This window comes from Lissotriton helveticus, chromosome 11 (assembly GCF_964261635.1).
Source record: "Lissotriton helveticus chromosome 11, aLisHel1.1, whole genome shotgun sequence".
NCBI classification, from domain to species: domain Eukaryota; kingdom Metazoa; phylum Chordata; class Amphibia; order Caudata; family Salamandridae; genus Lissotriton; species Lissotriton helveticus.
In genome coordinates this window covers 32,715,244-32,730,691 of record NC_136072.1, presented here as the reverse complement: position 1 = coordinate 32,730,691, position 15,448 = coordinate 32,715,244, and the positions used below count along the sequence as shown (strand labels likewise).

The 15,448-nt window shown below is 48.9% G+C and overlaps 1 protein-coding gene across 1 annotated transcript in view; it reads right to left on the bottom strand.

Annotated features, from left to right (window-relative positions):
• LOC144792796 (uncharacterized) overlaps positions 1-15,448 on the bottom strand; it is an 844,113-nt gene that overhangs the window by 513,981 nt on the left and 314,684 nt on the right. The window contains exon 34 of the mRNA XM_078667999.1: positions 10,461-10,583. Coding sequence (XP_078524125.1) covers positions 10,461-10,583 — 123 coding nt within the window. The remainder of the gene's footprint in view (positions 1-10,460; positions 10,584-15,448) is intronic.

The following is a 15,448-nucleotide window of genomic DNA, read 5'->3' as shown; positions in this document are numbered from 1 at the left end:
GTCATCGAGGTAGGGGAAGACTGAAACACCTAACCTGCGCAGATGAGCTGCAACCACCGCCATCACCTTTGTGAACACCCGTGGGGTGCCGGTAAGGCCGAAGGGGAGCACAGTAAACTGAAAGTGCTCGTGGCCAACCGTGAACCGCAGGTAGCGCCGGTGGGCCGGCAGGACGGGCATGTGGAAATAAGCGTCCTGCAAGTCCAACGCTACCATCCAGTCTTCTGGGTCCTGGGCAGCTTGGACCTGAGCCAGTGTCAGCATTTTGAACTTCTCCGTCCGGAGGAAGCCGTTGACGTTCCGGAGGTCCAAGATAGGGCGTAGGCCCCCTTTGCCCTTCTTGGGTACCAGAAAGTAGTGGGAGTAACAACCACACCCTACTTCTCGCCCAGGAACGCGCTCGATGGCCCCCTTGGCCAAGAGGGCCGTAACTTCCTCCTGCAGAAGTCGCAAATGATCCCCAATACTCGGTGGTATTGCGGTGGCATGGCTGGAGGGGTCAACTCGAAGGGGAGGGAGTAGCCCGTCCGGACGATTTGCAGCACCCACCTGTCCGAAGTCACAGTGTGCCAGTGGAGGAGGTGATGGCAAACTCTGCCCCCCACTGGCGACACATGGGCCTGAAAGCACGGACTAGGAGGGTTTTGAGGCGGATGCCGCGGGGAAAGGTGTGGACTGACCTCGCCGTTGACCCCGACCGCCGCCGCGGCGGTTTCCACGGCCGCCACCGCGTTGGGTATTACCTTGCGGCGCGTGGCTGGCAGCACGTGTGGGAACACCCCTGCCGTGGCCACGAAAGGAGTGAAAGGCAGCCGATTGCTGGCGCGAGGCCGAGAGGCCCAAGGACTTGGCCGTAGCCCTGGAGTCCTTAAAGTGCTCAAGCGCATGGTCTGCCTTGTCGCCAAAAAGATGACGGCCATCAAACGGCATGTCCATCAGTGTATTCTGGACATCAGCTGAGAAGTTGGCGGATCTCAACCAGGCGTGGCGACGAATTGCCACCGTTGTTGCCATCGCTCTGCCCAAAGAATCGGTGGTATCTAGTCCACACCGAATTGAATAACGTGCCGCATCTCGGCCCTCCACAAGGGCTTGGCTGAGTTTAGCCCGTACTTCCAACAGGCATTCTGGCAGCACGTCCGCGACCGTGTCCCACAAGGAGTGGGTGTCGTGGCCCAAGAGCCAGGCGGTGTTGGAAGACCGCAGTCCCAAACTGAGGGAGGAGAATACCTTCTTGCCGTATTGCTCATACCTCTTGGATTACCTGTCAGCCGGAGCTGACGGGAATGCGGTCTGGGAATTTGAGGCCTGTATCACCAGGCTCTTAGGGTTGGGGTGGGTGGACAGGAAACAAGGGTCGCCTGGGGCCGGGCGGTGGCGTCTGGCCACGTTCCTATCTACAGGCAAACCTCTGGCGGGCTTGGACCAAGTGCCCAAAAGAACGTCGGTTAAGGCCTCGTTAAACGGCAGCAGAGGTTCGGCTGAGCATGACTGCGGCTTAAGGACCTCAGTGAGGAGGTTAGTCCTCACGGCCGCGACGGGGAGCTCAAGGCCCAAGGCCTTGGACGCCCGCATCAGCACCACACTGTAGGTTGCCCCCTCCTCCGTAGCCACGGTAGGAGGAGAGACAAAGCCAGTGTCCGGCGAAGTGTCCAGACCACTGGCATCCCCAAGTTCACCTGTCCAGTCCTCCTGGGACTGACATTCACGTGTCAGAGGGTCCTCAGACCCCTCCCAATACTCCTCATCACCCATCTCCTGGTACTCAGGGTTAGTAAATGATGGGGCCGGTTAATGGAAAATGAACTCTCCGAACGGCGTCTGAAGCGGCGCCGGAACCGGGTCGAGGGAGGCATCGGGGACGGCGCCGCCCGAAGATGGCGCCGGGGGTGACACCTGAGGGAACGGCGCCGGCGAGGTCGTTAAGTCCACCGGCGACGACCCGGATCCAGATCCGGATCCAGCGGGGACCTGCGGCGCCGGGCCCGAAGGCGCCGGCGGTGTCGGATCCGAAGCACCCGATGGCGTCGGGGCTGAAGCCCCCGACCCGCTAGGGCCCCCAGACGGGTCCGCTGGACCCGAAGGCGCCGCGGAGCCCGCCGGGGGAGTGAGGGACCTCATGGCCCTGAGGAACCGCTCGATCTCCTCCTGTGTCACGTGCGGCCCAAGGACCGGAAGGTATGGGGCCAGACGCGGCGCCTGCGACTCCGACTGAGCCGCATGGGCGGTGTCACCTGAACACCCGGCCGCGTCGCGCGAGCGTCGGGGGGAGTCGGAAGAGCGATGACGTCTCTTCGACTTCTTGTGCTTACCTGACGACTTCGACCCAGAGGAGTGATGTCGACTCCCGGAGCTATGGCGGCTCCGCTCCTGCGACCGGTCCCTCGACCTCCGCTCGGACCGGGACCTCTCAAGGCGCGGGGCCGACTGCCGGAGTTCGAGTCGCTTGCGGGACCGCTCCCGCCTAGCTTTCGAAGTCAGGGCCTGGCAGTCGGAACATGTCTTATCCTCGTGGTCGACGCCGAGACAGTGGAGACACCGACGGTGAGGGTCCGTGACCGACATCAGTCGGTCGCAATCCTCACAGTGCTTGAAACCTGGCATCCCTACCGGCACCGTTCGGAGTCGAAGACTCGAACAAGAACGATCAAAAGAGATCAAAAAAGTTTAGTCAAAAAAGACTAAGGTACCACTTTTTCCGGATCTGCGCTGCTGGCGCGGAAAAAGAAGAACTGACGTCAGCACGCGGAGGCGGCGTCTAAGTACTCAGACGATGTCATAATGGCGCCCGCGACGACGACGACGGACACGCAGACGACGCCTACCGACGCGCTAGGGTACCGCTACGCAAAAATTTCCGGATCCAGTCTGACGCCTGGGGATATTCTAAGGTAAGGAATCTATCACTAACGTGCCTCTTTCCGATACATGTTTTATTTGTGTGCAGCTGTGTGCACAGTCCTTGTCAGAGAATGGGTGTCCCAGGTCTTCCTCCCAGTGATGGTGAGCCCCTCCCCATCATGCACATGCTTTAAAGCTATACAAGAGCGCTAGAGTTTAGTGATCAGATTGGAGCCATCTGGGTCCGCTATGAGAAGCGTGAGAGGCGGAAAATCCACAGGTGATTATGGATAGGAAAGCATTACTGTACACAAAATGCTATGCAGTCTAGTGAGGATGAATCTGTCCATGTATGATCATTTTATGTCCTGAGTCATGTCAAGCTGTGTCTCACTGTGGCCATTTGGAAAAAGGTCACCAAAGGTGCGCAGACGCAGTTTCTGCAGGGTGCATTGCACCAGCCTCTCGGATATTTGAAGCAAGGGTAATTTTGGGGAGAACAGGGAGTCAAAGCCAAGTAATCTGCTGAGTATGCGCCAGGCCCAGCACGCTGTGGATAGTGTTTGAACGTCAGGTGGGTCTAGCTGGATTCCTCATGGTAATATAGCATTAAGGGGTATAGGGTCTGCTAAATCCTGCTCAGGCTTATTATACAGTATGTGGGCATCAGGTTGAAACCAATGATAGGCAAACTGAGCCTGCAACACCAAATAGTACACGCGGAAGTCTTAAGGAGCCTGACACTGTCCCACCACTTAAACATTTTTCAGTGAGATAATCAAAGGTGGCCCTTATTCTTTCAACCTCTAATGGAGGAATCCTAATTTGCTTCACCAAGAAAGATAGATATGAACTGTCATAGAGCATTCAAGCCTTTCAATTCTAGGTATCTGCTTCATCTCAGTCCACCAGCTGTAGACCAATACACATTATGTTATGAAAACAATGGAGTGTTTTACAGTTAGTTAAACCGCTGCAACAGTTCTATGTCTTGCTGCAAATAAGGCAATTGACCTGGTGAGTTGGATATAACTTTTCAAAGCTATGGGAAAAATGGGCTTCCCTGACCAACTCATCAGGTCAATAGCCCAGATCTATGAGGGATTATCCACAACTCAATCACTAAATGACACTGCTACAGAGCCCATTGCAATAATCACAGATCCCAGGTTCCCCAAACTAAAACTCTAAGCAGATTATCTAGCACTTTATTTAAAAAATGACACCATTGTAATTGAAAAGATATTTTAATTATTTGCTTCATTTACTGCATTGGGTAGCTAAAGGTCAACAATGAAAAAACTGAAGTCTTACTTTTTAACACCAACAAATGTGTACTTCCTTCAGTCATGCTATGACAAGTCACTTACCTTTGGTAACGCTCTTTCTGGGAGAGACTCTATCTGACTGAAGATCCTCACCTTTTGAATATTCTTCTGACATCCTGACATCAGACTGGATCTGAAAACTTTTGAGCAGAACCTCTGCGTGGTGGTGGGTGTTTCCATGCGGGTCAATACTGATGCCGTTCCGACCTTGAATTGATGTGCTGGGCCCATTTAGGTGCCACTTCTGAGTTCTGATAAACAGGTTGCTTACCTTCAGTGCAGATCCTTGCCTAAGAATTATCCCCAGGAGTCAGAACGGGTGTGGAATTGTTTCGTGAGCAGTACCCCTGCACGCCGGTAGATGGAGTTGTTCGGATCTGCTTGGATGACAATACCTGAAGCTCACTGACCCTCCGGGCATTTGTTATTGCCACTAGGAAGTTCGTCTTGATGCTAAAGAACTGGGCAGGATGGTTGTACATTGGCTCATAAGGATCGCACATCAGAAAAGGGAGCACTAGATCTAGGTCCCACTGAGGCATAATGAAGGGTGAAAAAGGAAAAATGTTGCAGACCTTTCAAAAACATATTTACAACATGGGGATTTTGAAGAGGGATGGCTGATCTGGCAAATGCAGAAAGATAGCCCTTTAAGGTGCCCAAAGCAGAGGCCTGCTGGGCAAGGGAAAGAGTAAAGAGAAGGACCTGAGAGAGGGGAGCAGAAATAAGGTCAACCTGTTCCTCTGCACATCATGCCACAAACCTGCCCCAATGGTAGGTGTATAATGTCTTGGTAGATGGACGCCTGGCTACCAAGATAAAATTGCAGCCTTCGGGCGGAATGTCAAAAGCTGTCAACCGTTACCACTCAATCTCCAGACATGAAGGCAGAGCACTGACAGGTTCGGGTGGAGACCTACCCTGCTGCTGCGACAGAAGATCCTCCTGAAGGGGTAGTCTGATTGGAGGAACGATTGCCATGCTAAACAGCTTGGGATACCATGTTCTACGGGCCCAGTCCGGAGCCACAAGGATGACTTGGGCTCGGTAATTTCTGATCTTCTTGAGCATCCTAGGCAGGAATGTATGGGTAGAAAGGCATACAGGAGGCTTGAGCTCCACTCAAGACAAAACGTGTCTCAGAGCGAGAGCTGCCTTGGGAACATCAGTGTGGAAAACTACTGACAATGTGCCCTCTCAGCAGCGGCCAACAGATCTAACCAAGGCTCTCCCCACTACTGGATGGGACCTTGCACCACCTCCGGATGCAGTTGGCACCAGTGATCTGTTGGGCATCTTCGGCTGATTTCGTCCAATCTGGCATTCAGAGGACCCGCCATGTGTTTAACCACCAGGGATATGCCATGATGTTCCAGCCATGCCCTGAGATGCTGGGCCTCTTGACAAAGGCCACAACCTCATCATACTCTGTTTGATGCAGTACCAAATGGCTATGGTGTTGTCCGTGAACCCCTGCACTAGCCTTCCACCGATGGAGGGTATGAAGGCTTTCAATGCCAACTGGCTCACCCAGGGCTCCACTAGGTTGATGGAGAGCCTGGATTCTGTTAGGAGACCAGAGGCCTCTGATCTCCACCCCTCCCATAATGCTGACCCCATCCTAGGAGTGACACATATGTCACTACTGTCAGATCAGGTTGGGAAAGGGGGAAAGGTCTGCTGCTGGACGAATCTCAGTTTGTTTACCACCACTGCTGACCTTTTTCAGTTCCCTTCGAGATCTGGACCTTGTCGGAGAGATTCACCTGATGCTTCATTTTGGGTTCCACGACCAATCCCAAGACTTCCATCTGGAAGGGATTGAGTCAGTCACGGTGTCACACATCGAGCGGCAAGGAGCTTGAGGAACCGCTCCAGCTAGGCTTTGGGGTGCATGGTACTGCAGCAGATGCAGGTCTTCACATCATAGGCATGCTTGAGGCACCAGAGGCAAACAACATGTGGGTCCGTCACTGACATCTGTTGGTGACGCACTGCAGGACTCAAAGCCGGCCTTCCTACTCTATATTCCTGCCACACTAGGAGAAATGTTTTTGAAAAAATATAGAAAAAAAGTTAAAAAAGAGTGAGTCAAAAAAAGACTGGACGTAGCTCTCTCAGGATCTATGCTGAATGGCACAGAAAGAAAATAAATTATGTCAGCACGTGGAACCTGCGCCTATATAGGCACCGCGGATGTCATTTTGGCACGGATGACACTGACGCCACTCAGAGCCAAATGACAAAACATTTCCAGATCCGGTCTGACTCCTGGAGGTAAGAAATATGCAGCTACAATTCTCTCTAAGATGTCAATTGCTTTTGAGGCTGTCCCCACCTCCAGAAGGAAGGAGAACCACACCAGCAAGTTGGCTTTGACCAGAGTGCAGATTCCTATACTTGAGATCTTAATAATAGATATATTCCAATTCACAAAACATGGAGGATGAGTCGGTCAGTGAGGAATCTGTTGTTAGACAGTCTTTACCAGAAGGAGCATTATTGAAGGTAAGTAACTTATTCTTCTGCTAGAGACTGCAGAGTCCTCACCTTGAAAATAGATTCCAGAGCAGTACCAATTAGGAGGTGGGTTTGTGAACTGGCTCAAGCCAAAAGGTCATGTAGGACCAATCATGCAAAATGCCTCTCTCTGCAAACCTGGCTATCCAGAAAGTATGGGGTGACGCCCACCTAGCCACCTGGCAGATGTCTAGGACAGGAATTCTGTGTGCCAGTGCAATGGTAGCAGCCTGGTGGAATGAGCATGCAGGGGCATATTACCAACAACTAGCGATAATTATCGCTATGTTGGTTTAGCGGCAATATTTTTATCGCCGAGCTGCGGCGATTTTTATCGCTTAGGAGCCTCGATATTATCAAGGTTTATCTCCTAAGCGATAAAAATCGTCCGAAATGCATGAATATTGCTGAAAAGTCAGCAATATTCATGCATTACCAAGCTAATGCTCTTAGCCATGTTATCCACCTACCATTGGATAACATGGCTAAGAACTGCTCAGGGGCAGGTGTTAGCTAACATCTTGGCACGCCCACTTTGCATGTCATTAGTGATAAATATCACTGACATGCAAAGCGGGGCCCAAGATGGTCGCTATCTCCTACTAGCTGTGGCTAACTGGTGTTAGCGACAGCTAGGTAATAGGGAGATCATTTTATCTCCGCTTTCTTGGCTTTTAAAGCCAAACAAGCGGAGATAAATCCCCTTGATAATATGCCCCGCAGTTCTTCCAGAGACTGTTTTTTTGCCAATGTGTAGCAGATCCTAAATGCAGCAGGAGAGGGTCCTTTCTGCACAGCTTTGCCTTTTCTTGCTCCCTCATACCCCTCTAAGAGCTTATAGTCCACTTGGTGTTCTTTTGTATGATCAATGTAAATGCTCAGAGCATCTTTTGGAGTCACTACTCCTCCTTGGAAGGGTGAGCCAGAGCACAGAACACCGCCAGCATGAGGTGTTACCTGGGTTGCAGCATAAACCTCATGGACCACCTCACCCTATCACAGTTCTGTCACTCAGGTTCTCTTAAACGAGGCACAGCCGTGAGAAGGAGACCTATGTAGGACTGGGCAGAGTTCTTGAAGAAGTGACCAAAAAACTCTGCTGCGCTAAGCGGAGTTCCGCAAGCAGCAGAGTTTTTTAGTTTGCGCACGTTCGCATATATTTTTAGCACCAGGTGTTCGTCCTGAGTTTGAAAGTCAGCACAAACGTCTCCATCTGCAGGGCAAGTGGGTGCTGTTTCTTTCTGCCGCTTGATTACATTTTCTACTTTAGAGGCATCGTCACCACTGCGAACAGATGGTTTCTTTACATGAATAGCCACGACCATCGGCGACTACCCGAGTTGAGAAATATCACTGGGAGGTGGTCTAGGATTGGATTTCCCTCGCTTGTGCTCACCAACTTAATGCTGGTCAGCGCGGGAAAATCTCTGCGTGGAGTGCGGAAAACTCCGCAAATGGACTGGAATTCACCGCCCAGGTCTAGTTCCAAATTTCTAGGGGAATATTCTCAGCCTGCAGGGTGCCATCGGAGCAAACAAAGATACGTTCCCCTCTCACCTCTGCAGGGGATCTGGGTTGCTGAGTCGATGCTGCTCAGTTCCTGGCCGGGCAGCACACACCATGATATTTTGGTTCTCGCCATTCTGAAGTCCATTTTTCTCATCTCAGGCCTCAGTATTTCCAGCAGTTTGATGCCTCTTGTAGCGATTCGTAGAAGTTTACCATTGTGTTGAATACGGAGCATGGCTGTGTACATCAAGCTGTATTTTATATTGTGCTCTTGCATCTGTCTCTTGACTGACATAAAGTTCTCTGGGAAACATGTACTCTCTGCGTGTAGTCAGGGTAAATTTATGATTTTTTTCTCCATACCATGGAGGGCTATGGGCGCGGACATTTTGAAGGATTGGATGTTTTTCTGTATGGTTGAACATGCAAACTATAATTGCTTAAGGTGGTGCACCAGGACAAGGTGTGAGCACCAGCACCCTATGTGTACATTCTATGGAAAAGAATATAGAGAGACATTTGGGTTTGAGCGAAGTAACAATCCATTCTTCAAGAAAGAGTTCCGCAGAGGGACCCTCCTCTCGCTCCGGGAACCCAAGGAAGCGCAGACTATTCCATCTGGACCGCCCTTCAGCATCCTCCAGACATTCTTCAATTTGCGTTACACTGCATTTTAGGCACATTACCATAGCCTGGAGTTCTTTAACATCCATTAGGAGGGTGGTGACCTCAGTACTTGTAACTCTTTCAATGACCTTGCGACAATTCAGTCTCAGGTGATTTATGTCCATGGCCACTGGGTTCATTTTAGTCTCCAGCATTACTCTGGAGCCTTGTATAGGATCCAGGATCTCCATGGTGCTCTGCACTGGATCCGTAGGCTCCGGGCACGCCTGGCTTCCTGGTCCTATCTCCTGGGGGCCTGCACCAGGTATGGTATATTGAACAATTGTATTAGATTGTGCTCCCTTCTGACCCTTGCCCTTCACCATTGTGGGGCGCAAGCAGGAGGACTGTGCCACAGGGAGGGTGTTCTGTCTGCAAGCACCAGCATGAACTGCCACGCTCAGGCCTCGATGTCAGCCAAGCACTTTACATCTCGCCTCAACTATACCGAGACGTGGGTCAGCCACTTTTCGGGCAGAGGGCGCGGTCACACTGTATCTCAGGCCCAGCGTCCAGACAGCAGAGTGCTCCCACACTGACAGCGGGTTTTATTTGCGCTCCCCAGGTTGAGTGCTGATGCAGTGGTCAGGTCTCTCGGGACCCGCTGCCGCCACCTAAGCACTACCAGGCCATCTGTGGCTGCAATAATACGTGGCCCCCGGGCTCCATGTTACCTTCAGCATCTGTAGGCAACCAGCAGGCCTCAACCAAGTGGGCAGTAGATGCGAGTGCCACTCCACCCAGCAGCGACGTTACATTGCTGCACTCCGCCCAAGAGCACCACCATTTCTCATTGTGGGCCCCCCTTAGCCCAGCAGGATCACCTCACTGCTTGCCTGTTTCCTCAGTTGCTGGGGGGAATGTAAGGTAGTGCATAGGGCGTCACAAGACTTATTCAGTCATCACAACTCGCAGGCACCATCAGTGGCATACCTCACCCAAGGCCGCCATCTTGAGTGGCACTGCCGGCGGGGGTCCGCTGCTTGTTCAGGGCCTCCTCTGGTCAGCTTTGCGCCCTGAGGGATATGTTGTCTGAGTTACAACAGCACCCCTCACTGCAGCCCGCAACTGGACCATGGCCGCACTGCTCCTGGTTCACGCCGTCCCCCAAGAACGCCGCCTCATTCAAGACCCTTCTGCAGCTGAACCTTTACAAGAGCCTGTCTGGCTCCCACACAGCGGCAGGGGCTCATTTTGTGGGGGTCCAATGAGCGCTCCATAGCGCCTCAGTATATGTGCCCACATCTGTGGGGTTTAAATGCCTTATGTGTGTCAGTATGCAGCAGGATTATGCTCCCCTTGGCAGGAGCCACTGCAGGGCATGTCTAGTAGTCCATCTTGCTTAGCCATGCCCCCCACAATCTGCTATACTTGCAGATTACCCGGAGCTGTAAGTCCAATCTACAAGTGGTAATGTTCACTGCTTCTGCATAAACCAGATTCAATACTGTGCATATTTTCCACCTGTATACCATTTTCACAGCCTTGAATGCATTGTCTGTATCCCTAATAACAGTTGGATCCTCTTTACAAATGAATATTATTTACCTTATCTGTGACACAAATGTTTAATCTATACTTTGTAAGATCACATACCTTGGCATACTGAGTTAACGTTGACGTATCCAGCTATGCATCTGCAGCTGTAATTGCCAGGTGTGTTCTGACATTCCTCTGCCATACCTGTGCAGTATTGACCCACGGCACACTCATCAATATCTGTGAAAGACAACAATTAGATTTAAGGCATTTGTCAAACCTTTGCCTTTTATGTACAAGTAAGGGTATTGTTCAGAAACAGAGATACAACATATGCATTGCATAAGGAGCATCTATTGCACTAACTCAAACAGTTGCAACCTGTGGCTTTTGTAGGAAACAATAGTGAGTGTATTTTGAGTAAAAAGAAAACACCTGGGGGCTTATTTACAAGCCCCTTGCACCATCGGTGCATCACTTTTTTGGACGCACTGTTGGCGCAGTATGCCTGCCCATATTTACAAGGCCATGCAAAGCCACCCTGCGTGGGTTGTCATGGCCTTGTAAATACAACCCCTTTTCACGCATCAGTTTGTGTGAAAGGGACCTGCCAAGGGTGTTGCTGGGAGTATTCCCACGCAACACCCATGGATTCTGCCACATTCCCAGACTGACATTTTGTAAACCGGGGAAAAAGTCAAAATCTACTATGCCTCCTCAGGTGAGGTGTAAGGAGGCGGAACGAGGAGAAATAGTTTTGTTTCTCCTTGTTTTCCCTCTTTCTATGCATGCTGCATTCTGCAGCACACAAAGAAAGAGGAAAATGCCATCAATGATTGTTTTTGGGCAGGAAAGTGTCACTTGCTGTACAAAAACAATCATCCTTGCCACTGCGTTGGCAGCCAATTGTGCGGCAACGCAGGGGAAAGTACAGGGATGCATCATATTGTTGTAAATATGATGCATCTCTGTGCTTTAAAATGACGCAGCTCGGTGCCGCAAGCCATATTGCGGCACCAAGCTGCGTAATTTTGTTGTAAATTAGGCCTCATATTTAATGCGACTGAACGGTCACCTGGCTTTTTAGTAATGGTGTGGTAATAAAGAAAAACCCTATGAGTGCACATTTTACACATGATTATGCTTTAATTTTTATTTTAAATTTTCATTTAGAGTTTTAATAAAAAGGAAACACATTTGTACCATTTAGAAATTTCCTGCAGTTATTCCTTGAGTGCATTATGAAATGTCATTGGATAAACTAGAAAAATAGTGAGAGACATAAAGCACATAAGAAGGGGTACACGTTATGAAATGTTCTCGTATCAACTTTGACCATACGAGGAAAAGGTCCTTCATGTATGGTCTGTATATAAATGTGCATGCCTTTTTGGATAAAATTTAAATTGCACAAGCTAATAGGCTTTTCACTATAACTAGCAGGGTTAACAAAAGTCCTGAAGAAAGCCAAATGACCTTTAGAGGCAGTTTTATTGGCTGAAACATGTTGACCTAATAGACACCTGTGATCATTAAATCCTAAGAGTGTCATCAATTTTATTTTTAATCTAGCCCCTAAGCCTACACCATTAAAAATGTTGAATTAGGTTCAGGAGGTTATTTTAACACACCCACATTCTCTGCCTTCACCCACAGTTGCCATAGCACTCCGCTTACAAACGTGTCGAGTTCACTCACACATTCGATGTGTGTGTGTGAGTGAGGGTTCAATGATGAAGTATGCCACGGGTGGTACCTGTGGGTGAGGACCCTAATAATATATATATATATATACACACACACACTCACATATATGTACATGCATTAATAAAAACTCATTCTACACCTAAATATAGATAGGTTTCATACCTAGGTCTGAGATAAATGTATGGTGAGCACCAATTTACGTGGGTGCTGTTACTTATCGATCTCGGACACATTACACACATGTACTTTAATAAACTCTGTGGGCCCGATTCACAGAATAAACTTAAGACTCAATCCTAAACTTACTACTATTTTGGTATTCACAGAGTGCACTTACTACTTTTGGCATTCACAGAATGAACTTACTACTTTTGGAATTCACAGAAGTTAGGATTTTGTCTTAAGTTTGTCTTAAGACAAACTTAAGACAGACTTAAGACAGACTTAAGACTGACTTAAGACAAACTTAGGACAGACTTAAGACAGACTTAAGACAAAATCCTAACTTAAGTCTGTCTTAAGTCTGTCTTAAGTTTGTCTTAAGTCTGTCTTAAGTTGGTCTTAAGACAAAATCCTAACTTCTGTGAATACCAAAAGTAGTAAGTTCATTCTGTGAGTACCAAAAGTAGTAAGTGCATTCTGTGAATGGCAAAAGTAGTAAGTGCATTCTGTGAATACCAAAATAGTAGTAAGTTTAGGATTGAGTCTTAAGTTCATTCTGTGAATCGGGCCCTAAGTATCCCGTCTCTTAGGGACCCAATAGAATGGCGGACGGATCGCCCCTGCCGGGCCGGCGGTAGTCACCGCTGGCCCGGCGGGGGCGATCCGCCCGCCATCCACACTTCAGAGACCCCCGCCACATTACGATGGATGGGGGGCCCGTGGGGGACGGAAAGACCATCTGCCGCTTTTCCGCCAGTCGACTCGTCGACCGGGCGGAGAACATGGTTAATACGGTGGCAATGTCTGCAAGACACAGTCATCCATATTAGGATTATAGCGGAGATCAGCCTTTCCATGGCGGCAAAGGCATGCGGTTTTTGTCTTTGGGTGTCAGTAGTGGGCCCCCAGGAAGTTGGGGGGGGTGGGGGTACCTATGGTGCCCTCCTGCATTCACATGGACAAAGTGGCAGGCACTGCGCAGTGCCTGTCACCTTGTGCATGCCAATGCACAACGTTCATTCCCAGCATTGTGGTGGGTGGTGCTGTGAGCACTGCTCACCACAATGCTGGTAATAGGGGATGCCACCGCAATGGTGGTGGTGGCATCCTAATTGCAGGTGCGGGACTGCCACACCCCTAGTAGACGGTCCCGCATTCTGTTACGGTGGCGGGCGGACTTTGGTCACCCGCCATTGTAATGGACCCCTTAGTTTGTTGATGCATTATGTATTGCACAGGATTTCCAGACCACTTCAACACACATACTACAAAAAAACATGTTCCTGCTTCTTGGATTTCCAACCCAAGAAAATGGGCACTAGAGCTTGGACGTCTGTAGTAAATCAAACTGCCTGGTCCCTGGACTATCCCTTAAGTAGACTTCATGGTTCAAGAATACAATGGTGATGTTTTTCAACTTCAACTTAGGTTCATGTTATTGCAATACTGTGCTTTCACCAGACAAAGACCAGGGGCTTCTCCCCAATATCCTACTCATATTTGGATCATACTCTCACCAGAGAAGACTTCATATCTCCACCAGCAGGCTAAATCCTTCACATTCAAACTGCAAAACTGTAGAACTCACTTCTTAGTCATAAAGGGAGCATTTCCATCACTTGCTCTTTTTAAGTGCGCCAAGACACGGTTGATCCCTAACTAAGGACATTACAAATGATTATGAACATGGAAAGCAGATTACTGTATACATTCTTTGTATGTAACTTGATGCAATCCCTTCACTTAAATTTTTAATTAGCCCTCTATAATAATGGGAGTTTTTCAATAGCTAGAGAGCACGAGGTGGAAGTGAGCAGAATCTGAAGGAACCGCTGCAAGGATGGATCTAAAAAGGCGAAGGGTAAAGTTGCAGCTTACATGCAGCGTTGAGGTGTGAGGGCTAGGGAAAGTTGCAGGTGGGAGAGAAGTGGGGCCACTGAGGGAGTGGAATCTTTTTAGGAAAGGTCCAGATTCATGGCTCCTGCCTCCACACTCTTACAGACAATGATGTTGCAACATAACGCTGCTACTGTTCCAGCCCTTACATAGATTTCACAGCTACCTATACTTAAGTCATTCCAACTAACACCTTTCTCCTTCATACACCTATGCTGCTGTATGCCTTCTAAGGGAAAGATAACACCAGTTTGGAGACACGCTTTTGGCAACATTGTACCATAAAAAGGGCCATAACAGTGAAAAGAACCAGTGTTTTACCTATGGTAACGCCTTTTCAGGTGGATACTATATCTACTATCCTCACATTTTGAATATCCCCCATACACCAGCTTGAAGAGGAACTTTTTTGATAGCTCTCCCATGTCCACAGAGAGGTTTTGTATCTACACGGCTCCACACACGGCACCACATGACGTCACTGGAGCGATAAAGAGCCCTCATCGGCATGCTGATGTCAGTTTCCACCCTTTTTGGTGCGTTTTTGAGGTGAGTAAATGGAACTAACCTCAAAATTGTATGTCAGTTTTTTATTTAAAAACATGTAGTTTTAACATACCAATGTAAATACTAAATATACATAAGTAGGCTCTTTTGGTATATACAGCCATGCAACGAGGAGGAGAGTGGGTCAGTGAGGAACCCACAGGCAGATACTGTATCCACCAGAAAAAGCATTACTGAAGGTAAGTATTTTGTTCTTCTAGTGGATTCCTCTTCCTTCAGACTCCTCACCTTTTGAATAGGAAACCAAAGCAGTTCCAGTCCAAGAGGTGGATGCATGTCTGTCTCTTCCAAAAAATCCTGCAAAACCGAATGAATGAAGTGATCATCCATCCTCACTTCAGAATGCAAACAATAATGCTTCGCAAAAGTGTGGGGGGAGACTCAAGTAGCTGCTTTACAAAAATCTGCAACCAGCACCCCTCTAGCCATAGCAGAGGTAGAAGATTTAGATCTAGTAGAAAGAGCATTAATTCCTTGTGTACCATGGGGTTGAGGATAATCCATTTCAAGAAAGTCCCCTTATGAAATGCTTTCCCCTTAATTTTTCCAATGTACCGCACAAAGAGTTGGTCATCCAGTCCGAATGCTGGTTCCTGTACATGTAAAAACTGACAGCTCTGGTGGGGTCTAATCAATTGAGTATTTCCTCCTCTTTAGTTGGGTGAGGTGGAGGGTAGAAAGTAGAAAAGGTAATGCACTGAACCAAATGAAAGGGAGTAACGACTTTTGGCAGGAAATAGCCCTGGTTCTAAATACCAACTTATCAGGAAAGA